Below are 25,631 nucleotides of genomic sequence, written 5' to 3'. Positions count from 1 at the left end.
CTCATATTATAGTGAGGATGTAATGAAGAGAAAATTTGCTTTTTATCTGTTTTTATTTCAATTTGTTGTATTTCATACTGACTGCACAAATAGTTTATTGGAATACTACAATCTATAATGTAGTCTTTTCAGAAATAGAACTTTTCTAACAAAACTCCTTAAGAGTGCATCGTATTGGTATATTCCTTTATTAAAACTGTGGACACCATGGTCTCCTGAGGCCTGTAGGGACAGCATAAGCTGGGAGTCCTTCTGCAGACTGTAAGAAGTCCACTGAAGGTAAGGAGTAAAACATGTTAGAGGTATAGCCGTAGCAATTCAAATTTGACTTTAAGGCTAATGATGTTAGAAATGATTACTTCACATAAAGTTCTGAATTTCAGTTGGCTTGCTATTAAAAATTCACTTCATAGATGTTTTCACATGCATTCTCAGGAGAAGTTTGGTCTGAAACTTCAAATTAGGCATGATCTGAATGTTTGTATTTCTCTAAAAGAAATACCTAAATTCTTGGAACTCATCATGTTCATCGTTACATGTGTTTATAAAGCACTTGCATGCTTTTTCACCATGTGTAATTCTAATATGTGCTCCTTCTTTTTCAGCATTTAAACAGTTCTTAGGTACATAAGACAAAGTTTCATGCAGTAGCAGCATTGTGATTATGAAATGCATGTATCCTTATTAATTATTGGTGTATGATTCAGATGCACTGTATGTATTTGCTAATGAGTGTGTTACTTCACTAATTTCTTCGCAGTTTGGAAACCAGTCCAATCACAGACACAGACCTTGCAAAGCGCACAGTCTTTCAAAGATCATACTCAGTTGTTGCATCAGAATATGACAAACAGCACTCAATTCTGCCAGCACGTGTAAAAGCAATCCCCAGGAGACGAGTCAACAGTGGAGATGCAGGTAAGAGCACAGACATCAGAAGCAGGGAAAAATGATTCAAGGATTTGCAATTCTTCTCGGAAAATGTAGACAAATATATTTTTTAAAAATACATGTAGTGACTTTTTAGTTATAAAACAAAATAATAACAAACATTAGGTGTTTGATAATTGGCACAGAATTAACCTAAAATTGGATTAGGATTTACTGTAATTCTAAAAATTATAGTGACTCTTCTGTGCCTGTTTTAAAACCGAAGGTGTTATTTTCTTTCTCAGTTGAAGCATCATTTTTCCATATTGCTTTTTTAATGCAGTTTTCTCTCAGAAAAAATAATCATTTCTAAAAGTGCTTTATTGCTTTTCATTTTTAATGTGGCTATAAAATTGAAATGCACAAGGAATCTAATGTATGCATATTTTTATGCTTTTAAATAGAAGTGGGGTCCTCTCTCCTGAGACATCCATCTCCTGAACTTTCTCGGTTAATCTCCGCCCACAGCTCTCTTTCCAAAGGAGAGAGAAATTTCCAGTGGCCAGTATTGGCATTTGTAATCCAGCATCATGATCTGGAAGGACTTGAAATAGCGATGAAACAAGCCTTACGGAAATCTGCTTGCAGAGTCTTTGCCATGGAGGTATTCATGTACTGATGGCTCTTGGATGATTAAAATATTGTGGTTGTAAATTCTGCCTTGGAATTTATTTTAAGATTATGCTATGTTGGCTGTACTATAGTTGTCATTTTAATAAACTGTTTTAGCTACAGAGCAATAATGTCTTACTTGATAGCTTTTGCATTATTATTTGCCTGTCCAAATCATCATCACCTCCTTCAATAAATGATTTAGGAAATAGTTTTACTCCAGGTTTGCTTAACCAGTTGGTAACTCCTTGTATGTAATTTGTTTTAGGCCTTCAACTGGCTTCTTTGTAATGTCATTCAAACAACTTCTCTTCATGATATCTTATGGCATTTTGTGGCTTCCCTGACTCCTGCACCTGTAGAGCCTGAAGAAGAAGAGGATGAAGAAAATAAATCAAATAAAGAAAATGCAGAACAAGTAAGTGAGGTTCTGCCAATTTTGTAGACAAATTAGAAATACTTCCATGTGAAAAACAAAATTCTTTAAGCCTCCCTCCGTGAAACAAAACCTTAAATTGTACTTGAATTCGTTTTGTAGACATAGATTAATCGTTCTTCTGAATCTTCACTTTCTATGTGCTGATGAATCTCGAGGTCTTCTAAAGCATTATTTGTTAGTATTCTTGGGAAATAGAAAAGTAAAAAAAGCACAAGCACATTGCTAAATTTAAAAAAAATAACCATTTGCTTTTTATTCCTAATTTTTGCCCTGTGATGAGACAGAAGAGAAAATATTTTTTAGAGAAGCTTTGTGGTTTGGTGTACTCTGTCTTTGTCTTTCAGTGTTCTAAGAAAAATCCATAGTCAGTTATAAAAATGCACAGTTAATTTACATACTGCTGTGTATGTGTATATATATATATAAATAATTAAATAAGTAATTATATGTGCAGTAGGTATACTTAATTCAGCGATTTAAGAAAAATCTATAGTTCTAGAAATGTAGCCTGCAAAATGGTACAGTCTTACATCCCATAGTTCCAAAAGAGATCTACGTACAACCTATTCTAGACTTAGCTCTGATTTAAAACATAATCATGTCTACAATGAATAGATCAAAAAAAAAAACATGCTAGTGTTGTCAAAAAGTCAGGATAATCTCTATCACTTCAAATCTAATCTAGTTGTGAAATTAGTTGTTCTGAAATTAGTCTTTTCAGCAGTGTAACCTGGTACACTGCTTTTCTGATACTGACACGCCTTAACTAAGAATTATTATTTTCACAGCTCTAATGAAATTCAGCAACTGATAATATCAGCTTAGCTATCGAGTTTGCTATGGGTGGATTTTGCTGCTCAGATAAATGCTGAGCAGCAAATGCTGCTGTAATATGTTATTTATTTCTGGTTTGTTTCTTTGTTTTCAAATTATTGCCATATAATGTTTCACATCTTTAAATCATGAGAAATATGTGGCAGTATACAATAGACTTCCCAAATTCCCTGTTTGAGGCTCGTGTGTAACTTACTCCAAAAATTCTCTGACAGGAACTGCGTCAAGTTCACGTTGATTTTAAGATTGTTGCAGTTACTCTTAAAGCAAACAGCAGAAATGTTTTTATTTACTTAACCTTTTGTCTTAGAAAGTCTGTGAATAACACCCAGATTGCTTTGCCCTGTAGGAAAAAGACACACGAGTGTGTGAACACCCTCTGTCAGATATAGTGATTGCTGGGGAAGCTGCTCACCCCTTACCCCACACTTTCCATCGCCTTCTGCAGACAATCTCTGATCTTATGATGTCTCTTCCCAGTGGTAGTGCATTACAGCAAATGGCCTTAAGGTAAGCACAAATTTAGAAAGTTCTTGAAAAGGCTGAAAATGTTGTAGAATTACAGGTTAAAAGATTTTGCAATGTCAATAGGATGCTTGAAAACTTTGTGCGAGAAGGAGCACATCTATCCTTACCACTAGGAAGGGGATCCATAGAAGACACTTAAGTGTTTACACATATAAATAATAGTATAAAAGACTTTGTAGAGAGGAATGTACTTCCTTCTAAATTCTATACAGTGTCCACTATGAAGAAGAAAACATCTAACAGAATAATATGGAAGGATCTGTGTGTATGTGCATGGCTTTGTAGTGCCCTTTGCTCAGAAATCTGTCACCTGGATAGTATCTTAAAACTTTGAGATGTTTTTCTGTGTATTTGTCTCAAAGACAAAAAATGAGTAATAATGGTTGCATTTACTATTACAATTCTAAGAAAAGTCTATTCCTGCTTTCCTCAAAATGGTGCACTAGAAACACTAGCAATCCTGCAAAATTTGAAGTTAAATGTTTATAGAAAATACTTTGAGAAGCAAGAATGTGATTAATAGTTTCATGGGTAAGTGATGTCTTTTGCCAACATTCAAAATTTCAAAGTCAACTAAATGTGTTTTCAGGTGCTGGAGTCTTAAATTCAAACAATCTGATCACCAGTTCCTGCACCAGAGCAATGTTTTTCATCATATCAACAATATTTTGTCTAAATCTGATGATGGAGATAGTGAAGAGAGTTTTAGTATCAGCGTTCAGTCTGGTTTTGAAGTCATGAATCAGGCAAGTATCACAGCTCTGGCTCAGAAGCAGAGAAGATTTGTGAACAGTCTGTATTTCCCATGATGGTTTTCTTTACATTAAAAGGTTCTTTATTGCAGTGTCATATTTTCTTGGACATATCTCACATTGGGATCTTGTCCCTGCTCTCAGCTTTAGAGGTTCAAATATTGACCCTTAGCCTGTATATCACTCAGACCTAAATTTTGGAGAAGTGCTTGTTTGCAAGTAAAGTTTTTGGGGAGTGTCATGAGTTGGTAAACTTTTTTAATGTTGTGTGCTTCCAGTTCTTTGCTATTACATCTTTTTTCTTCTGTTGTTCTGAGGAGGATGAATTAATACTTCTGTTTAATATTTTTAAAGTATTTTCTTCCATGTAGTAATACATTTAGGCATTTGCTGATATATTCTGCTCTTAGCTATTAATGTTTCCTTTGGCTTAAAGAACTGAATAATTTGAAGCAATAAAGGACAAATTTCTTGGAGAGCACATTTCATCAAAACAGAAATGTCTGTGTAGTTTTAAAAATTGTAAATCATGCCCATGTATTTGGGCTTACTCTCAAGGATTTTAAAACTTGCCATTTGTTTTCACAGGAGCTGTGTATAGTAGTCTGTCTGAAAGACCTAACCAGCATTGTTGACATTAAGACATCAAGCCGACCTGCCATGATTGGTAGTTTAACAGATGGGTCTACAGAAACGTTCTGGGAGTCAGGAGATGAGGACAAAAACAAAACTAAAAACATCACAATCAACTGTGTAAAAGGAATCAATGCACGTTATGTTTGTGTTCATGTGGACAATTCCAGAGATCTTGGGGTAAGAGGAAAATAAAAGGGTCTCTTATTGAAGGTGCATAGTCCAAGCTGTATGTGTTTATCAATGAAGAAGTGCTGTTTTCTTTGTCAGTTCTTAATTCTAATGCAGAAGTTCACATTTCAAAGTGAAGTTTCTAAGTCCTGTGATTTAGAAAGCAAGAGCTGTTATGATCAGACCAGTCTGTCTGAATTTACAGTTACATAAAATTGAAACTAGGAAACTTACTTCTTAGTGGCATATTCTATTTCAGATGCATTTTCAATCATTTAAGTATTTTAAGTTACTTTTCTTGCTCATGGTTTCTGCAGAAGCATTGAAATAAGGAGCTGTCATAAAATCCAAATTTTTTAGACCTTCTACATTCTTTTTTATTGATCTGTACAGTAATATTGCATATATATCTGTGTTTCAACTACAGCTTTTAATACAAAGAGCAGATTGTGTTAAGAGAGCTGTGTTTTGGAATTCTTTGTCCTTGCTTTTGATTATGGGAGGTTTTTTGTAATGAAGCAATTTTTCTCTTTTATGTATGTACTCTCTTAATACAGAAGAAATAGTCAGAAGTGTCCCAGTTGAAGTGTTTCATTCTTATTTTACTTGTTTGTTGCAGAACAAAGTGACCTCCATGACTTTTCTAACTGGCAAGGCAGTAGAAGATCTCTGCAGAATAAAGCAGGTAAACATTTTAACAGTTGACACAGAAAAATTACTGCCATTTTTTGTGCACATACCAGAGATTTTTCTGAGCAAATACTTTTCATTTCTTACAGTAGATAAATTACTTTGCAAATATCAGACATCATAATAAGCCATGGAAAATACTGTATCATCAATGACAGAATTCAGTTATGTGTACTGACTATTGATCAAGCTTTTACCCTTCTACTGAAATAGAACAGAGTTATGTAAAGTGTTCCTTAGATTAATTTAGTTTTAATTACTAAAATGTGGTAGCTTATCCTTTCAGCTGGAGAAGGTATCCCAAAAAAACTCCCAGAGCACAGGCAGAAACTGATTCAGCTTTGCTTCCTCTTTGCTCTGACACTTTTCCAACAGCTTTTTACCTTCCAGCACACCCACGTACTGTATCTTGTCTCATGGTATCAGAAAAATAAGTTAGCCTTGTCTGCTGCAGCACAGTTCAATGCAGACTCTGAGAATTAATGTAGAAATGGGCAAAAACAAATATTAGCTTGATTATAAATGAGCCCATGGATAAGAGAGAGGACTCACTTGGCTCAGGGCTTGGGTTTCTCTCAGTAGTGATGTGAGGCACAGCACCCTATCAGTGCTTGGTTTCCAGCTGTGACGCTGCAATTTCATATGAAATATATGATTTCATATAGCATTATTTATAGAATCCTATATTAATATGATTTCATATAGCATTATTTGTTGTTTTTTTTTAAACAGTACTTATTTTGAAATACACTTAATTTGACATGGTGCATCTCCCCTTTTTTACACAAGTGCTGCATGTCTTGGTGTAAGGGTAGCAAATACTGACTTCCACAGAGTAACAATTTCTTTGGCAGGAGTTTGTGTCAATAGAGATGAAATAATGTATGAAATTATAATTGTATGTTATATTTTCAGTTAAATTGTAGAGGCTGGTTTGTTTTTTTCCCCCTAAGAGTAGGGACCAAGGACTAGTTTTAAGAATTGTTGGTTTTAATATATGAGCTGTTGCTTTGAGTGTAAAAGAGATAGGGAGACCACTATTTCTAATCAGCTTTACAGATAAAACTGAAATGGCTATATGTCACTTTTTAATCTGAACTCAAGAGGTTGAATATTTTTGTCATTAAACAAAGGTCTTACTGCTCAGGATGAGATTTTCATTACAGGCACAGTATTTGTTACAGTGGGATATATGATGATAGGTGAATTTTGTTTGATGTAATGTCAGTTTCCAACTTTATATTCCTCTTTAATAGGTAGACTTGGATTCAAGACATATTGGCTGGGTAACAAGTGAGCTTCCTGGGGGTGATAATCACATCATCAAAATTGAATTGAAGGGTCCAGAGAACACGCTAAGAGTTCGACAAGTAAAAATTCTTGGATGGAAGGATGGTGAAAGCATTAAAATAGCAGGCCAGATTTCTGCAAGTGTGGCTCAACAAAGGAACTGTGAATCTGAGACACTGCGAGTATTCCGACTTATAACGTCCCAGGTGGGATTTTAATGATGTTATACAGTGAAAGTTACTGTGAATTGTAGACGTTTAAGTGCTTTATGTTTTAATGGAAAATGTGACATTTGCACTAGTTTATCTTTGAGATTCATTGAGATACATCTTTGAGATACATTATTGTCTTTCTTCCAGGTATTTGGGAAACTTATCTCCGGAGATGCTGAGCCAACCCCAGAACAAGAAGAAAAAGCACTCTTGTCATCCCCAGAAGGAGAAGAAAAAGTACACAATGTATTTATTTGTATTTTATCAATAATACTTTGATGAAAAAAATTATCCAGGATACTTTTCAGTATTTGTTCTGTTTCTTATGCTGCATAATTTTTAGATCAAATCAGAAGTAAAATGTCATAATTGATTATTTTTAAAATATCATAGTGTATTTTTAATACTAAAGCACAGTGTGTCTTTTTAAAATAAATTATAACTGAGGCATGTGCATTTAATGGAAACACCATAGTAATGGTGATGCAAATGATGCCTACAATTACAGAAGTACTTAACAGCTGTAGTAATGGTCAGCCTGAAAGTCCTGGCCATTATCTTTTGCTTTAAGAGAGGCTCTGTTACTATATAGAGAAGAAGTATAAAGAAACTGCACTCCACTTGTTTGGCCTATTATTTCATTTGATGCTTAAATTCCTCTCACAAAGAGAAAGTTAATACATTGATGAGATATTTATTGAGCATAGTTATATTGATCTTGGTTATATATCTTCCTGTAGAAAAAGCTACTAACTTATAAAACACAGTTTGTTGGTACGTACCATGTTTAATTGCTACAGTAATGATGAAGTGTTCTTGAAACTTTTGATCTAATATTAAAAATGCTTTTTATGAAGGCAACATCAGATGCAGACCTGAAGGAGCACATGGTAGGGATCATATTCAGCCGGAGCAAACTGACAAATTTGCAGAAACAGGTTTGTTCCTTTTGAAATTATTTGAGGATTAAATATTGGTATCTTTTAATAAACAAGCTCAAATTCAGTGAATATTGCTATGAAGATTTGTACAATAATAGAGCTATTGATTAATTTTGAAATTGTTTAGTTTAGTAAGTTAAGCAGAATCTAGTCTTCTGTCACTCATCTTAGCAAACATTGTAGTCTCCTAAAAATGCTTTTTACCATGCTATTGTTTCTAAATTTTTCTTAAGCTTTCTTATTATTAAGCTGAACAAGACACTATTTTAATAAATGCTTTTTATTTGTGTATGTTGAGTAAATGTATTTCTTAGGGGTTTTATGTGGAGTGGTTTTCTTGGCCTGAATTCTATATAAAAAGTAAATTAAAAGGCAGGATCTGAAATAAAATTAGAAATAATTTTGATTTAATTTTCCATAACATAGATGAGCAAATTCAGCATTTTATTCTTCATTTGAATTTATGCCAAAAAGTAATTTAAGTACAGGCCAAATTCCACAGATTTCCTATTTTAGCCATACTTGTGCAGCTACCTAAACCACAATATTTTGCACTTGCTAGAAGGTTTTAAGAGCTGCCGTGCGTTTGGCTTGTGTGTGGCAGGTGTGCGCGCACATCGTGCAGGCCATTCGCATGGAGGCGACGCGCGTGCGCGAGGAGTGGGAGCACGCCATCTCCAGCAAGGAGAACGCCAACTCGCAGCCCAGCGACGAGGACGCCGCCTCGGACGCCTACTGCTTCGAGCTGCTCTCCATGGTGCTGGCGCTCAGCGGCTCCAACGTGGGCCGCCAGTACCTGGCCCAGCAGCTCACGCTGCTCCAGGACCTCTTCTCCCTGCTGCACACGGCTTCTCCCAGGGTGCAGAGGCAGGTCAGTGCTGACCGCTCCTCCAGTGCCTTGGTATTGCTGGAATAGTGGCTTCGGAGTACTGAAATCATGTGCTTGGAAAAAATACAAGGTTTCTTTTGGGAATTGAAGTGCCAAGTTTTAGGGTGCTTGTTTTTGCTAATGATTACATGGTAGAAATGTCTGTCAGATGAACAGCACAGTAATTTTTCAGTATTTCCTGAATATAATGCCCATGTAGCCTGTGTAGGCAAGATAAGAAGTTTTTAATTACCAGAGTCTAGAGTCTGTTGTGGATCTGGCATGAGTCCTTAGTGTCTGTGTCACACTACTACACTCAGGCTCTAAGTGTAGTAGTGTGGAACTAGCCAGCTCCTTTCTACTCTTGGTATCCTCAAGGTGAGTTTTAATACATGTTTCTTTCTGAATTCGAATGTTGCCCAAGTGTATATATAGTTATAGGCACATACTATATGAACACATATTTTATATATATATATATTTGTTTAATTATGGTAATAATATATAAACATAACATATTTGCATTAGTACACTTCATGCGCTGTTTTGTTGCTAGGTGCTGTGCCTTCTTCAGGTGGATTTTAAGTTTCTGTTGCAGAAGTTTTTGTCTCATAATCTTTATTCTTCCTTCTACTGTTTTTGATCTGTTAAAATCTCACATCTCATCTTGCCTGGAGGCAGGTACTTAGTAGTTGCGATACATTGCAGATATGTAATGGTTTTTCAAGAGAACATTGAGGGCTTGCAAAATTACATATGAAATACTAAGTCCTTAAGCTTTCATCAGCTTTCATGCTGATTTGGACCAAACTTTGCATGATATGTGCAATTTTAACCCCAGCTTCACCAGTTGGTAAGGTTTCAAGACAATTCTTGTTGGGTCCAGAGCTATTGACACAGCAAAAAAAATTCCAGTTAGGCTATCAAAAGGGAAAACAAAGGCATTGGAAAAGGGTATTATAATTCTCAGTACCTCAGGCAAGTACTTTGTTTCCAGAAGTCCAAAGTGTCTCTAACAGTCCTACCATAGTTTCTGACATCTCAATAATGCATGTGAAGTGGGTACTGTGCAAACAAACCAAAGTTGTACAAACATGTGTATCACTCTTATCCTAAGTCCAGTACCAAAAACAATTTTGTTAGCATGTGGAGACTAAGTATTGAGTGAGATCAGGTTAAACTCTTTGCCTTGTCTTGCTGCTTACATTAATAAATGCTTCGTCATTATATAGAAATATTGCAGAATTGCTTACAGGAGTAATTAAGTACAGCAATTAGATTGAGTCCTTCTGACTGAAATAAATTGTGAAGAAGGACTTCATGTGATTTTGCTTGAAAACTCCAGCTGTCTTGGTAAGAACTGTGGTGTTCTGGTTTTTTTCTCCAGGTAACATCATTACTGAGGCGTGTTTTGCCCGAGGTAACCCCCAGCCGCCTGGCAAGTATTATAGGGGTGAAGTCTCTTCCACCAGCAGATATAAGTGATATAATTCACTCAACAGAAAAAGGAGATTGGAACAAACTAGGTATCTTGGACATGTTTTTGGGATGCATTGCCAAAGCTCTCACTGTACAGCTAAAAGCCAAAGGAACTACTATCACAGGGACAGCTGGCACTACTGCAGGAAAAGGAGTTACTACAGTCACACTTCCAATGATCTTCAATTCCAGGTTTGTTTCAAAATATGTAACAAACTACTACAACCTACTGTATGCTGAGTGTGTACACTATTTCTTTGTGCTGGATTTTGACAAATCCTAACTGTCTGAGTTTATTTAATCTATTACCATTTATCCTTTGCAGCTATATTCGGCGAGGTGAAAGTCATTGGTGGATGAAGGGGTCAACACCTACCCAGATTTCAGAGATCATCATTAAACTTATTAAAGACATGGCAGCAGTGAGTTTCTATCCTTTAAATGTGAATGATATTCAAATATTTTTGATAATGAAAAATACATTTTTTTATTAATTCTGCTACAGTTAGTCTCATATTGAGCTGTTAAATGTGATTTGGTCTCAAGAAAAAAATCCATGCAGTTTTCTGGATAGAGTCTAGGTTAAAACCAGTAGCAACTGAGTTCTGATTCTGCTAAACAGAAATCCAGTTTTGAAATAAGCTTTTTAAAAAGTTGCTTATACTAGAAATTTAAGAGATAAACAATAATTGCTGGTCATTTTCTAATATTATTAACTTTAAAGTTTAATTTTTAAATCTTGAGCACTCAGAACTTCAAGTCAAAAGTAAAACTTATCTTTGAAGTAAATTAACAGCATTGTTTTCATGTAACTGTGTGTAGACTTACTGTATGGATTTTCTGTTTGAGATTGACTTTTTCCAGTTGCTGAAATCTACACTTACAGTTACTTATTAGTTTATTAATCTGGGTTTAAATTTTCCATAGTTCTGCTTCAGACAATTTTTTTGGCAGAAAAGTTGAAGAAAAGTGAATCAGCTATTTTCCAGAAATAATATTGGCAAAAGAAAAAAAGGTTCTGTATATGTTTCTGAAAAAGGAATTTAGTTAGGAGGTTGTTTTTGTTTTCCTTAATTCTGCACCTATTTCAGTGAGATGTTCTAAATGACACACATTTTCCTCTGTGAATACCCTTTGAAAGGTTTCTCAGTATCTTTGAATGGAAGTCCTATTTTCTAAACCATTCACTGTGCTTGGATTAAGGAGGTTCCTTCTCAAAGTTGCTGAAGCTGGATGGGAGTTCTCACTGTTGATACTGACTACAAGATTTTAGAATCTCATAATTGATAAGAGTTGCAATTAAAGTCTGTCTGTGTTGGAAAACGGTTTTTTTGAAGCTTTTTAGAGCTGCTAATTATCAGCAGAGTGGCATCAGTGTAACTGTCCTCTTCATGAGAGTTACAAATGTGATTCCTTTCAATATCATTTTTACCATTTGCAATGTGTAGGTACCTGTATCTGAGTTAGTCACTATAGTTTCCTTTTTAGAGTCTTTTTAGTGAATGTCAGTTATGTGTCACCTTCAGCATGAAGTTTAGGATTTTGGAGGTGACAATAAGAATTGAAGGATGCAGCAGCCTCTAAATCAGAAACTTGAGAGTATGAGTCAGTGCCATAGGCTCAGAATGTTCAAGACTGGAAAGTATGCCGTGGCTCTGATGTGTGCTGTGTACTCCTCTTTATTTCGTTCTAATACAGGAACTGTGGAGTCTATTCAGGAGGCTGAGCTAGCCATGTGAAGCTAATTTTTCTAGGAACCCTGTGTGATCTGTGTGCTGGTCACAGTCACTTATCTGTGCTTCAGCTCTCCATCTTTATTTCTCCAGAAAGGGTGGGGAACGCTTCAGGAAATGGACTTCCCATTGTTCAATTATTCTCTCTACCTATTCCAAGTTAATTATTCCAGTAGTTGCTCAGAGACAACCTCAGTCACCTCAGTGTTTGAGGGCTAATTTTTACCAGTTCTCTCTGGAAAATCAAGGCCAGGTTGGATGGGGCTTTGAAGAACCTGGTCTTGTGGAAAGTGTCCTACCCATGGCAAGGGGTTGGAATTAGAGGATCTTGAAGGTCCCTTCCAAGATAAATTAGGTGTTTTCACAGAATTATTTATCAATCATCCCCAATTTCCTCTTTTTCTGTTCTAACTTGAGAAGACACTAACTTAATGTTTTGTAGCAGTTCTAATTACAATTTTACTTGCTCTTAATAAAAGCTGTAATAAATTGAGTTTCCTCTTTAACAGGGTCATCTGTCAGAAGCTTGGTCACGTGTGACAAAGAATGCTATTGCTGAAACCATCATAGCTCTGACCAAAATGGAAGAAGAGTATAGATCACCTGTGAGGTGCATTGCAACAACCAGAGTAAGGACTTCACCAAACTTACCATTACTTCATTGTAAATGTGCAGTAGGAGAACCTTCAAGAACCTTCTTATATGTCAGAAATACACAAGCCAAAACTGAATTAGAATTAAATGTGCATCTAGGGAATCTCAGAAATAATGAAGAATAAGTGTGATGCCTGTATATATTTGGGGGTTTACTCTTTAAATAATTCTGCTTGAAGTTTGTCACACTGCCTTACACTAAATGTGATATCATCTATATGAAAAATTGCACAATATGTATCAGCTGTGTTCTTTAAGCTCTCCAAGCAATTATTATAAGTTGTTTGACTTCTAGGTAATCAGCTGCCACATCTCAAGGCTGTTATGAAAACACTCTAACAGATGTTCTTTAGGACAATTAAGCTAAGCTTCAGTTGTGTTTGTCTCAAAAAATATTTGCTGAGCCCTTTATTACTGACATGGTGTAACCTAGTGGTTTCCTTTTTCTTGGTCTTTGCTTTGTCTGTGAATCTTTTATAGAAACTAAAGACTACTTTAACCTTAACAGTTGCTTGAAATACCATAAAAGGCATATTTGTAAATTATGGCATTCTTGCTGTCATAGGGAGCACAGACTTTAGCTTCTCAAGCTCAATAATTACATGTAAAAGTAAAAAAAAAAAGTTTGCAGTGGTTTCAAGCATTTGACACTCACGTTGTTTTCCATCTTAAAAGGCTGTACCGGTTGTTCTTTCCATCATTTTTGTTACTCATATAGTCTCTGCTTTCTGGAGGTCACAGTCTTGGACTACCACTGGCTTCTGCTGTTGTCATATTAGTTTAACCAGGTCTTAGAGGAGCCCTGAATGTCAGCCCAGCTGCTCCTGTGACTGAGTATAGTTCTGTCATGGAGATGGGGGGTTTTGGGGGAGAGTCCAGTAAAGTTTCTCAAGAAAAACAGTTCTGTTCAAATCAAAGGTTTGATTAAAGATTGCTCCAAAAAGCAGCTGTCAAGTGCCTTTCAGTTTTGATTGCAGTGACAAATTATCCTCATGTAGCTCATCTGTTCAGGATTTCCCTGTAGTCAGTGGAGAAGAAGAGTGAAAAGCTTCCTTTGACTAATTAGCTCAGAACCCTTTTCTACATAATGCCAATTGCCCTATGCAGTGAGGAGGGAACAGGGAAATTAGTCTCACTGTGCTCAGGTTTTTGGGTGGTTGTTTTTGGGATTGATTTTATTAGTCTGTGTCCTTGAATTTCTTCTTCCCCAAAGCCTGCAATGTTTGGGTCAATGTGCAAGTCTGTATTTGTCATATTTCTTCATAATGTGCTTTGGTTGATTTCTTCACTTTTTTCTTTCTTGTGTGCTGACTACTGTATTTATAATCATAAAGTGACATACCTGAAAGAAACAAGGTAGTTCCCAAAAGTTAAGTTTTATTGTGTTCCTGACTTATTTGGGAAAATAAACTGGCATTGTATGGGCAGGTTCCAGCTAACAGTAATAGAGTTTGCAGGTAACAGTGACATTCTTCTCTGACAAAGTTTCTCTCTTTAGTATTTAGTTTGATTTTAATATGTCTAAGACATTTAATTCTACCTTGCTTTTCAATAGCTGTGGCTGGCCTTAGCATCCCTCTGTGTACTTGATCAGGATCATGTTGATAGACTATCCTCAGGAAGATGGATGGGAAAGGATGGGCAACAGAAACAGATGGTGAGACTGAAAATCATACAGTTTTGTGTTTGTTTTGATATATTCACTCATCAAAGAATTTAGAATAATGATAGAGAATAGTAAAATTGGCCTTTCTTCTTTTTCTTCCGTCCCAGTGGGGATTGTGTATATGTTTGAAGTATTTGCATTCTAGATAAGTGTTGCCCAGAAAACAGAGGTTCCAACTTAAAACAGTAATATTGCAATTCTGCCAGTATTCAGGATGAAACAAGGCCTTCCTAACACCTGTGGCATGAGTTTTTTAGTAGATTGACTCAGTTTGTACAGCACCTTCTGTCAGAGCTTTTTCTTTGTCTTAATCCTTGTCACAAAATAAAATCGATTCTTTTGTGTTACTCAGTAACTACTTCTCCGTAATTTAGCTTCCTCTTCCCCATCTCACTAGAGAATTATTACCCCAGGGAGAAATTCCTTCTAACTGAATTTAGTAAAACTACTATTCACTCAGAGGATTTATAAATTTGATATAGAATACAATTGTCTCCATACTTTTCAGTTGACAAAAGGCCTGTACTTTTCTGTATGACAAAAAGCTTGTGATTTTTTTAATACCATTTTAGAAAGAGCACAATAATGAAGCTGGTCTCTCTAAATCTTGGTTAGGTGGATCCCTGTGGGAAGCAAGGGATGGCTGTGCAATGGCAGCCAAGCATATTTAGAGCAAAGAAGCATCCAAAGCAGTTTAGTGTAGATAGAAACAGAATACAGGAGGCATAGAGCTGCAGCAGCAGCAAGGAATAAAACCCTGCTGAGAAGCAAACACAGAGGTTTCTGAGGTGATTAAGAAAGTCAAAGGTCTTGGAGATGTCAGAGGAGCAGCCAAGACATTGTTAAGCAGTTATTTAAGCTGCTGAACCCAAGCCTGAAATTCCCCAGTCTTGTTCCACATCAGGATATTCACATGTTTAGGTGAACTGTGTGTCTCCCTGCCAGAACTGCTTTGAGAGAACTCTGTTCTAAGTTGCATGAGAGTATCATGGAAACCATGTGTTACAATGGACCATGTATTACAATGGAAACTTGTTCTCAGAGATGTGCATAGTCAAAATCAGTTGTTGAAGTCTATTTGCAGGGATATTTTGAATTGCAAAATAGAACCCTGCTGAATTTTTAAAAAAATTCTGTCAGTAGCGCAACTTATTTTTATGATGGATTTTGAAGTTTGTTACTTCAACCATACTGTCTTTGAGGTATGGATGACCTACACCTTTTTTTAGATGTTTGAAGAGTAAACATACCATATCAAAGTAATGAAGGGTAAATATCGTGCCTGGTATTTACTGACCTGAGTACTCATATCTCTGAACTTTTCTGTTAACATGCCCATAACCCCTTGTTACCACATAAACCTCTTCTCAGACTAGTTTAAAGTGATGTCTCAGTGTTATTATTGAAAAACATGTTTTTGGTACATCACAAAATAAGAGATGAGGAGTATGAGGAAAAACTGATGTCAGAAATTGAGGGGATTTGTGTCAAGGAATAATTGTTTATATAGTGATTATTTTAAAGATAGCATTAATAGTCTAAACAACCTCTTTATCCACCTTTATAAATTGGAGGGGTGGTGTAGGGTGTGTGACTGAGGGGAGAATAAAAACAGATGCTGAAAGGAAGCGCAGGATTTAATAAAGAGGAATTATTTCTTTTCTTTTTTCTCTCAGCCAATGTGTGATAACCATGATGATGGTGAAACTGCTGCAATCATTTTATGTAATGTCTGTGGGAATTTGTGCACAGACTGTGACCGATTCCTTCATCTCCATCGGCGAACAAAAACTCACCAGAGACAGGTAGAGTATACATGGTCCCTGTTGTGTGCACTGCATCATAGTGTGCATATTTATATAAATAAAATAGAACCAAAAGGTAGTAGCAAATACTGAATCTGAAAAGGGTGTTATATTTTATTTTGGAGATGGGATAGATGTGTTTCCAGTTAATGCTCTTCGGTTGTTTTTGGTTATGTTCTCGTGTCCTTTATCTTTCACAAAGATTAGAAAATCTTGCAGTAGTTCCTAATTCTAGTTCCTATGCTACATCAGCTTTTTCTCTCTTGGTTAGGAATGCTTTTTTAGGAGAATTTAGAAGCTGCATAGACTTTCTTTAGTATATGTTGGTTCTTTATTCCTGTTAAATTTTATCTTCTTTACTACTTCTGTCATAGGAGTCAGTGCTTGACAACCTCTTCATTTCTAATGTATGTGTATTCCTTTTTAATATCCAGGAAGATGATTTGACAGCAGATTTTCCTACTGGTTCCTCTATGAGTTTTCTCTTATTTTTCAAGATTCCTCTGGCTTTCACTACGTTCTAAAACATAAATATATTTTAAAACAGAAATATGTTGCCCTATCCATAAGCTTGAAAATTTCCTGACTTCTTTTGGGTTTGTTTTTAGGATTGAAACTTTGACTAGATATGAGTTTTTATAACTTGCTGTGTACTCTGCTAATTATTATTCTTCTGTGGTATTCTTTTATCCTTTTCTTTGGATTTTTTTGTTTTTGACATTGAAATTGATGTTGAAGATGCCTTTACTTCTAGAATTCTTGAACATTTCCTCTTTCCTGCCTCTATTCCTCATTTATGGTTTGTTGTGATCCTTTATTTTCCCTTTCTCCTCTGACTACTTAATATTTGTAAAAGGATTAAAATAATAAATGTCATTAATAAAGTTACTTCAGTGGAACTCAGTCCTCATCTCCCTTTCCTACAATGCATCTATATTCACTTTTAAAGAAGATGATCATGTCTCCTTAAAGTACAGTGTTTTCTGTTACTGAGCAGCCTTGGAGTGCATGAACTGAACTGGTTTTGTTTGCTTTCAGGTGAAACTAAAAGCAAATCAAAAGATGCAGAGACACACTGCAAATGGTCGTTCAGTGCAAGGGATAAGCTGCTCTAGAGCACATGTGGTGTAAACATCAAACCTTTGGTACTGAGTTTCACTCTCCAGTGAAACACTCCTCTGGTGCCACAGCATTTGCAGTGTAGTCTCAGCCTGGCACTGCCATGGGTGTCTGCTATCTTCTAATTCTTAGCATAGTCTTTGCAATCCCCTTTGAAATTTTCCTGTTTCATCATCCTAAGAAGGTCATTTTATGTCTACTCTTCTGTCATGGCACAGCACAGTCTAGTCTCATTCATTTTTCTGATTTCTCCTATATAGCCTGTTCAGATTACAGTTGATAAAAAGTAAGTCCTTATCTCATAGAAAACCTCCCATTTTTCCTTTTATCTGTCCAAAATAGCTACTTACCAGATTTTCCTATTTACTTCTAAAAGCATGTTTAAAATTCTGCTCTTTATTCACCACTTTTACCTTTACATCTCATATGTTGAGCCTCTCAGATTCAGTTTCAATTCTGTCATGTTCCCTCTGTCCTATTTTCTGTTTGCTTCCTGTTCTTTGTCCAATTTCAGTCATATATACCTCTTTAATGTATTTTCTGTCCCCTCCAGAAAGGACAGCCTGTAAGTTACTCGGATGTGCTTATGTGAATACTTTGTGAAGCAGTTAGAGGTTTTTTTTCTGATTCTAGTAAAAATTAGAGTGAGTTGTGTACATCCATACCAGGGAAAATTCTAACTTTCCTTGCATTACAGGTGAAACAAATGCAAACAGAATTGCCTTCAAAGATTGGGAAAGGAGCAAAAGAAGCGACTGCATGAAATTCCCTAAGGATCTCTTGCAGTTTTTATTTTTTTAATTTGCAAAAACTTTATATTTTCCTCATTGTAGCCAAAAGTATCCACTGTGTATTTATATGAAAGTCAAAAATATTAATAGCACACATTTCTATAATTGTTACTCTATAGTACTTGTTATTAAAACCCTGATTCTCAATGTTGCTTTGATAAACTACTAGCATAGTTATATGAAGATATTTCTGATATTATCTTGTGCTTTTAATGTTCTGTGGCCTACTGGATGTGTTGGGTAGGAATTATGAAGTCCAAGCTCTGTATTTATTAAATCAGAAAAAAAATGTGCAGCTCTATTCTTAGCATTGCTGCACTGTTGTTTCTCTGCCACGTTAGATCAAGAGTTAATTTTATTCATTTTTACTTCTAAAAACATTAAACCTTTATCATGCATATCTGCAAGATGTACAAGTTATGGAAGTATGAAAGAAAAACAACTTGCAGTAGACAATCTCACAGAATCTGTAAAATGCCTGGTCTAAATCCAAAGAGAGAGCAACAGAAAAAACAGAGACAAGTCCATGCTCTAATTAAACATGCCATTTAGTATCTGTTTGGTTAACTTGACAGGTGTTCAAAGAAGAAGAAGAAGCTATCAAAGTTGATCTCCACGAGGGCTGTGGTAGGACCAAACTCTTCTGGCTGATGGCATTAGCAGATTCTAAAACTATGAAGGCCATGGTGGAGTTCAGAGAACAGACAGGTAAAACACAACTGTTACTACTTGTTCTTTATCCTGATATTGTGATCTTCACCTGCTTTAGGACAATGCTTTTAAATATTTGTTAATAAAAGTAGAATAGTTTAACTGCATAAGATTTGTTGGCTTTCTGGTTGTTTTCTGTGAATGCTGCTTTGATGTCTGATAGAGTGTCAGTTCCTTGTGTTTCATGAGAACATTTTTGGCCTTGTTCTCTCTTACACTATAGGCAAACCGACCACCAGCAGTTCTGAAGCATGTCGCTTCTGTGGATGTAGGAGTGGAACAGAATTATCAGCAGTGGGAAGTGTTTGTTCTGATGCAGACTGCCAGGTGTGTATTAGCAAGTGTCAATCACCATTAATTACATAAATAGAAGAGAGCATAGGATGAAATAGACTTCTTATTTTGAATAAAGCTTGTTTATCCCTGTAGTCCATTTTAAATCAGATCTGTCATATGAAAAAGTCCTAATATTGAATATTACCATTCAAATACTTCTGAATTTATAAATTTTTATTTTAATTGCAGACTATGAACAGTAATAGGCAACTTAAATACTGGGTAGTTTCATTATTATCTTCAAAAGTACCTCAAGTTTTCACAACGGCCTTGCAATTATAAAGCAAACTACACACTGTCCGTATAAAGTCAAATGTACTGGAAAGCTTGATGAAAAGAGTTTGCTCAAGAGCCTGGGTATTACGTGAGTGTAGAACATTTCAGACTTGGCCAGGTTTATCATCTGTATCCATGTATCCTGATTGTTTCTGTGCCGTACACTGGGTGCAATTGGCAGAGGGCCAAATCATAACCAGTTTTTTACTTTGCCTTACCTTTACTTACTTTTCTTACCTGTTTCTGTCAAAGTGAAGCAAATTGGTCATCTTTTTTTTCCTCTGTCAGCATATGAAGACATATTACAGTTCATTAATGAACTGTTGAGTAACAGTTCATTACAGTTACTTAAATTCAGTTCAATTTGTTGCTAGCTTCTGAGTAACTTTTACAAGTTTTCTGTTTAGTAGGGATGGGAATTAGAGGTGGTTAAAAATTCATTTCCATGTAAAATCACTTTATGCTGATTAATGGTTAGCTTATAGTGTATTCTTAAGAGTGAGTTACTTGAAACTTCTCCAAAATCTGCAGAAATCTTAAAGGCTGTTAATACAGGTAGCAGTATTTATGCAGGAAGCACTCAATATATAAAAAGCATACAGGATCAAAGAACAGTTCTCTTTCTGTTGAAAGTTTTAAATCTTGGTTTCGTTTTTAGCCATTTGCATTCAAGAGCAGCGTAGGTACACAAAAGAAACATTGTTATTTCAAGTTCACAAGGTTCGGCTTTTCCCAAGTACCTGAGGCAGCAGCAGACAATATAAACCATGATTCTTCCATCTCAGTTTATTGCATGGACCAGCAGTCCTTCAAAACGCGCCACTGTCAGAACAGTCAGGAAAGGGGAAGAGATGATTAACTCTCTACTTTACATTTGTTTAGGAGTACGCCAAGATTGCCTGCAGCAAGACACACCCCTGCGGCCACCCCTGCGGAGGCGTGAAGAACGAAGAGCACTGTTTGCCGTGCCTGCATGGCTGCGATAAAAACGCTACAACTCTGAAGCAAGATGCTGATGACATGTGCATGATCTGCTTCACTGAAGCACTTTCAGCAGCACCAGCTATCCAGGTTTTTTGTTTGTTTGTTTTTTCCCCTCTTAAGAGATTACTATTACGATTGTAATGTGTCATGTGAAGGAAGTGAAAATATAAAGTCTTTCAAATTATGCTCTTCAAAATTTGAAAACAGACACCGTAACAATAGTTAGGCTACTTAAAGTTTTGTTTTTGTCTGGCATTCTATTTCAAGAAAGCAGATTGGATCAATTCAGTTTACTATGTCTACTTTATTAAAATACATGGTATTTTGTAAAGGAGTGAAACAACTGAGGTAATTAGTTGGTATAATTCACATGTATTTCATATATCCAAGGTGATCTTGGCATGGTTATGATTTTAATGCCCATTTTATGTTCTTTCTTCTTGTTAAGAAGAAAATAGGGGTCTTCTAGGATTTCAAATTAATATTGGAATTGGTATATGTTGCCACTTAAAAGCAAATAACTGCTTCTACTTTAGTGGTTAATGTAACTTCAATATTTACTTACACTTACTCTTTTCTAAAGCTGGACTGCAGCCATGTTTTCCATTTGCAATGCTGTCAACGAGTACTAGAAAACAGATGGCTTGGTCCAAGGATAACTTTTGGGTTTATGTCCTGCCCAATTTGCAAGGTAAATGAGCTATGTGCCTGCCAAAGTCAAGAAACTCACCTGATACTTTCCTTTTCTCTTTTTTCTTTTTTTCTTTTTTGTTAATACTGTATTGCTTGGTACAGTATAAATGAGTTATACGTAACTTGTTTTCTTAATTCCACTTGTTGCTATAGAAAGACTAGCATTGATGCATCTTTTGACTTTCTCCTACTGTTCCCTGAGGTGTCCTCTTAAAAAGAAAGCATAGGTCAGACATTGTCTTAATATTATTTCATTCTTACCAACACCAGCTTGCAAATTCCCAGTATTGGTGATAGTGGGGAGGGGAAGAAGTAATCTTAAAGCACACTGTCTTGAAACAGGAATTCTCCATTTTACTAACCATTTTAAAGCTGCTTTTTGCTTTTCAGTGTGAGGGCAGAGCCAGAGAATACATGTACTTAGTTCAGCTAAGTTGCTAACAATTCTTGTACTCTAAAAAACTGCTGTAAGCAAAAGCACATGATAGCTGCTGGAAAGAAGAGCACCTTACCCCACCCTAGGAATTTGAAATTTGGGAATAGTCAGCCATTCTGCATGCTATGGTTCTTCTGTCATGTTGTGTTGTGGGGTAGTTAATGGCAGTAGCTTGTGGTCACTAATTGATAAAGAACTGCCATAGAGGACTGGCAATCATTATGCTTACTTGCTGAGCAGTAAGCCAAAAAGGACCAAAATTACAGGAAATACACAATGAGATTATTCCTGTGCTGTGGTGAATATTTCATATACTCTTCACCACCTCCCTGGCTGTTAGTCTCTTGGAAGGGTTGATGCTCCCATGTCACAACAGGCCATAGAAAAAGCATTCATGGATACCATTTTTACAGCAAACAGAGTACATTCTGTATCAGCTGTTTTTTGAAATAGGCCCATGTGTTTTTATGACATCTCTCATGCTATTTGTGCCTATAACACAAATTATCATAGCTGTTGGGATAAAGATGCACGATACTTTAATCAGCTTTGTTTTTATTTCAGAACAAAATCAATCACACAGTATTAAAGGATTTGCTTGATCCAATCAAAGAACTCTATGAAGATGTAAGGAGAAAAGCGCTAATGAGATTGGAGTATGAAGGGCTGCACAAGAGTGAGGCCATCACAACGCCAGGTGTTAGATTTTATAATGACCCAGCTGGCTATGCTATGAACAGATATGCTTATTATGTTTGCTACAAGTGCAAAAAGGTATGGTGAGATTTATTAAATGGATGTTACCATTTCACAAGTAATTTCTTAAAACAGACCCTATGTTTAATACATTGTGTATGGAGCAGAAAGGCAGGAAAAGATGTTGTTTATAGACTCATAATTTAAAAAATCAAGTGTTGGGCTAATGAGATGTACACAGTATCTTAGCTAGTAAAGCTCAAGCATGTATACAGAGCGGCTCAGAAACCAAAAGCACCTTGAGTCAATGGCCACTTAGAAGAAGGTGCAGTACCTACTTCCTCCAGTACTTATTCACCTCAAGCTGCTACTTAATTCTGACATAGGGTTCATAGAGTATCCAAATGCTGTTCCAAAAGCCATACAGTCGCTGGCATAGAGCAGGGGATGTTGCAGTTTTTGGTCTTGTTCATCCTGAGACTGAGGGACATTCTCTGGGTGCCTCCAAACCACGTACCTACAGAATCAAGAGAGTTCAGAACAGTGGAGGCCACTGAAATGGCAGTCATTTGTCATATTCTCCTTATAAATGGAATTGGTTAAACTGAAAAGAATAGTTAAAAGAATAATTGTCTCTGCTTTAACATCCAATCATTTCTATATGCAATTAAGGCATATTTTGGTGGTGAAGCTCGTTGTGATGCTGAGGCTGGACAAGGAGATGACTATGATCCAAGAGAACTTATTTGTGGTGCCTGCTCTGATGTTTCAAGGGCTCAGGTGAGTAAATAACTTCTATTCATGTTTTTATTTCATTCTGAAACCCTGAGTTACCTGAGCTGTGCAGTAATTCACAGCCATTTGTAATTACATGTATTGAACAATATTGTACATACCAATAATATATTGTACAGAATGTAGAAGTGAGTTGTTGGGATTGTGAGAACATGGCTGCCTCACTGACTGGTGTTTGCTTTCCTTGTTCAGATGTGTCCCAAACACGGTACAGATTTCTTAGAGTACAAATGCCGCTACTGCTGTTCAGTTGCTGTTTTTTTCTGTTTCGGGACAACGCATTTTTGCAATGCTTGCCATGATGATTTCCAAAGAATGACAAGCATCCCTAAAGAAGAGCTCCCACACTGTCCTGCAGGTAGGACTTTGACAAAGCAAATTTACCACACTGAATTCTGAAATAAATTACAAGCTCTAATTTATATTAGCTTTTCTTGGTGATATTTTTTTTGTTTTCTGGCAATATCATTGCAGTGATCATTTAAACATTAGGAACTTTGATAGAGAAAAACATTTCAATTTCCCTATACCAGGTCAGACTCCATATGTAGAATGGTGTGTAAAATGGCATATTGATAAAATTGACACATTATTAAGTGGTGTATATGTAGTTAGGTAGCCATTATCTGCAAACTGTTACCTCAATGCCTTAATTACTAAGTTCATGTGCTGTATATCAATGTTCTGCTAGCAAATGATTGGGGCTTGAAGGTCTGATCTTTTCTTCAAGATATTTACATAAAATAAGTAAACAAATAAATTACAATTCCTGCTATAACCTTAGAATTATTTTTTACTGCAGAATGTAACTCTTGTTCATTATTCAATTTTTCTCTTACCTTGTATAAATTTCTTCCACAATATTAATGAGATAAAACTTCCTTAAGTGACTGTCTATAAGCATCTTGCCTTTTTAAATTTGAATTTGATTGCTTTTAATTAAATGGCAGTTTGATCTTTTTTTATTCTTTTCATTTAGTTTGGATTTTTTCTGGAGGAAATGTAATACATGTCTGTTCACATTGTCTGCAAGCATTAATCTATTCTTTTCTTTTTTTTTCCCCCCTTATCCTTACATTCACTGTAGGTCCCAAAGGTAAACAACTTGAAGGAACAGAATGTCCACTTCATGTTGTCCATCCACCCACTGGTGAAGAATTTGCTCTGGGTTGTGGGGTTTGCAGAAATGCACACACTTTTTAGAATAGCAATCTTTTTTGACCAGAGCAAAACAGGTGCCCTCATCCCTCAAGTGTCCTGAAAACAAAGTCCTGCTGGGATGAGGATGGGACCATTCCATAACCCAGGTAAAAGGAACAATTTACAGTGCAAGAAGGATGCCAAATACCATGTACATAATTCTTGCTGTGAGATATTGACATTTTTTTGAACTGAGACATCAAAATTTGTGAGGTGTTTGCATGTGGCCATTACAGTCATCGGCTAGGAAACATTGGACATTTACAAATAAACAATTGTTATTAAAGGATCTGTGTGTCTGTGGACTATGAATGATGCTGGCTTTCAGGAGAAAGAAAAAATATTGATTATTGTATACTGACTTTTTGTAATCTTGTACAATTGTAACGCATCACAAGTGGGGATGGGAAAGAGGAATATTCTGGTTTATTTCCTAGACTGTTATAAAAAAAATGTGTTAGGAAGGCATAAATGTAACAAGTATCACCCTGTATATAAAGGTATCAATGTTTGTCCTGTATAAGAAATATTAAATTACAACAGCAGTTTCATTTAAACTTCTGGGTTATGTTTGAGCCTGAAATTTTAATGAAGTGCAATACTGAGTGTGCCTCATATCTTGCAGCTGTAAACATAATGGAATGTACATGTCAATAAAGCCACTGTACATTTTTATACAGTGAAAGTCTAACAAATGTGTAAGCCTCCATTTTCAGAAACACTCTTAAAACAGAGTGGGGGAGGTGGGAGGGAAGGGGCAGAAGACAGGTGTCCTATAATTATTTCAGCAAACTCTTGAAAAGTAGGAAAATCTTTTGGGTAAACTGGTGGTAATGGAAGTACTTACAACATGAAAAGCACTGCTCCATTTCTCAACAGAAAACTTGGATAAATGTTCCAGCATTCATATGAAAAATTGTATTCCTATTTCAGTTACCAACAGTGTTTTAAAACATAAAAGATGACTGCATTTTAAATTATTTTTGATCAGTTTTATTTTACTGAAGACTCCTAATCACTCCTGCTTTTAGGACAAACAGCTTTTTAAATTTCAAAATGTTCATTTCATAAGAGTCCTAGGTCCTCTGCACCTGCATAATGAATGCAGAATATAACTTAAAGTAAAAACTCTTTGTAAGATTTTTCTCTTTGGATTTTTTTCTTAGATGTGTTCAACTCCCTTTCTAGCATTTCTGTTTTGAACCTGATGAAAAGTGTGTTACTGCCTTTGTATATTTAAGATGTACATATATGCCATATATGTAGATGGCATCCATACCAGACAATCTTGATTAAAAGCACAGGATCTATCTTGCCTTCAAACATCTGGAATCACGGAATCACAGAAAGGCTGGCA

The 25,631-nt window shown here is 35.9% G+C and overlaps 1 protein-coding gene across 10 annotated transcripts in view; it reads left to right on the top strand.

The window, feature by feature from the left end:
* Positions 1-24,953, top strand: part of MYCBP2 (MYC binding protein 2) — a 177,521-nt gene extending 152,568 nt beyond the window's left edge. For 8 of the 10 annotated variants that reach the window (XM_054272161.1, XM_054272156.1, XM_054272162.1 and 5 more), the window contains 24 exons: positions 761-918; positions 1,335-1,534; positions 1,811-1,960; positions 3,165-3,325; positions 3,933-4,089; positions 4,684-4,908; positions 5,519-5,584; positions 6,846-7,085; positions 7,239-7,337; positions 7,949-8,029; positions 8,637-8,903; positions 10,288-10,571; positions 10,705-10,801; positions 12,622-12,741; positions 14,322-14,423; positions 16,109-16,237; positions 18,723-18,855; positions 19,082-19,185; positions 20,353-20,541; positions 21,038-21,145; positions 22,148-22,357; positions 22,952-23,059; positions 23,267-23,432; positions 24,162-24,953. In XM_054272161.1, coding sequence (XP_054128136.1) covers positions 761-918; positions 1,335-1,534; positions 1,811-1,960; positions 3,165-3,325; positions 3,933-4,089; positions 4,684-4,908; positions 5,519-5,584; positions 6,846-7,085; positions 7,239-7,337; positions 7,949-8,029; positions 8,637-8,903; positions 10,288-10,571; positions 10,705-10,801; positions 12,622-12,741; positions 14,322-14,423; positions 16,109-16,237; positions 18,723-18,855; positions 19,082-19,185; positions 20,353-20,541; positions 21,038-21,145; positions 22,148-22,357; positions 22,952-23,059; positions 23,267-23,432; positions 24,162-24,277 — 3,670 coding nt within the window. In that variant the 3' untranslated portion in view covers positions 24,278-24,953. The remainder of the gene's footprint in view (positions 1-760; positions 919-1,334; positions 1,535-1,810; positions 1,961-3,164; positions 3,326-3,932; positions 4,090-4,683; positions 4,909-5,518; positions 5,585-6,845; positions 7,086-7,238; positions 7,338-7,948; positions 8,030-8,636; positions 8,904-10,287; positions 10,572-10,704; positions 10,802-12,621; positions 12,742-14,321; positions 14,424-16,108; positions 16,238-18,722; positions 18,856-19,081; positions 19,186-20,352; positions 20,542-21,037; positions 21,146-22,147; positions 22,358-22,951; positions 23,060-23,266; positions 23,433-24,161) is intronic. The other 2 variants (XM_054272164.1, XM_054272157.1) reach the window with 1 other exon arrangement.
* Positions 24,954-25,631: the final 678 nt, after the last annotated feature.

This window comes from Melozone crissalis, unplaced genomic scaffold (genome assembly GCF_028551555.1).
Source record: "Melozone crissalis strain CALT ecotype California unplaced genomic scaffold, PUWL_Pcris_2 ptg000013l_1, whole genome shotgun sequence".
Lineage (NCBI taxonomy): Eukaryota > Metazoa > Chordata > Aves > Passeriformes > Passerellidae > Melozone > Melozone crissalis.
The sequence above is the reverse complement of the archived record's forward strand: the minus strand, read 5'-3'. Positions and strand labels throughout refer to the sequence as shown.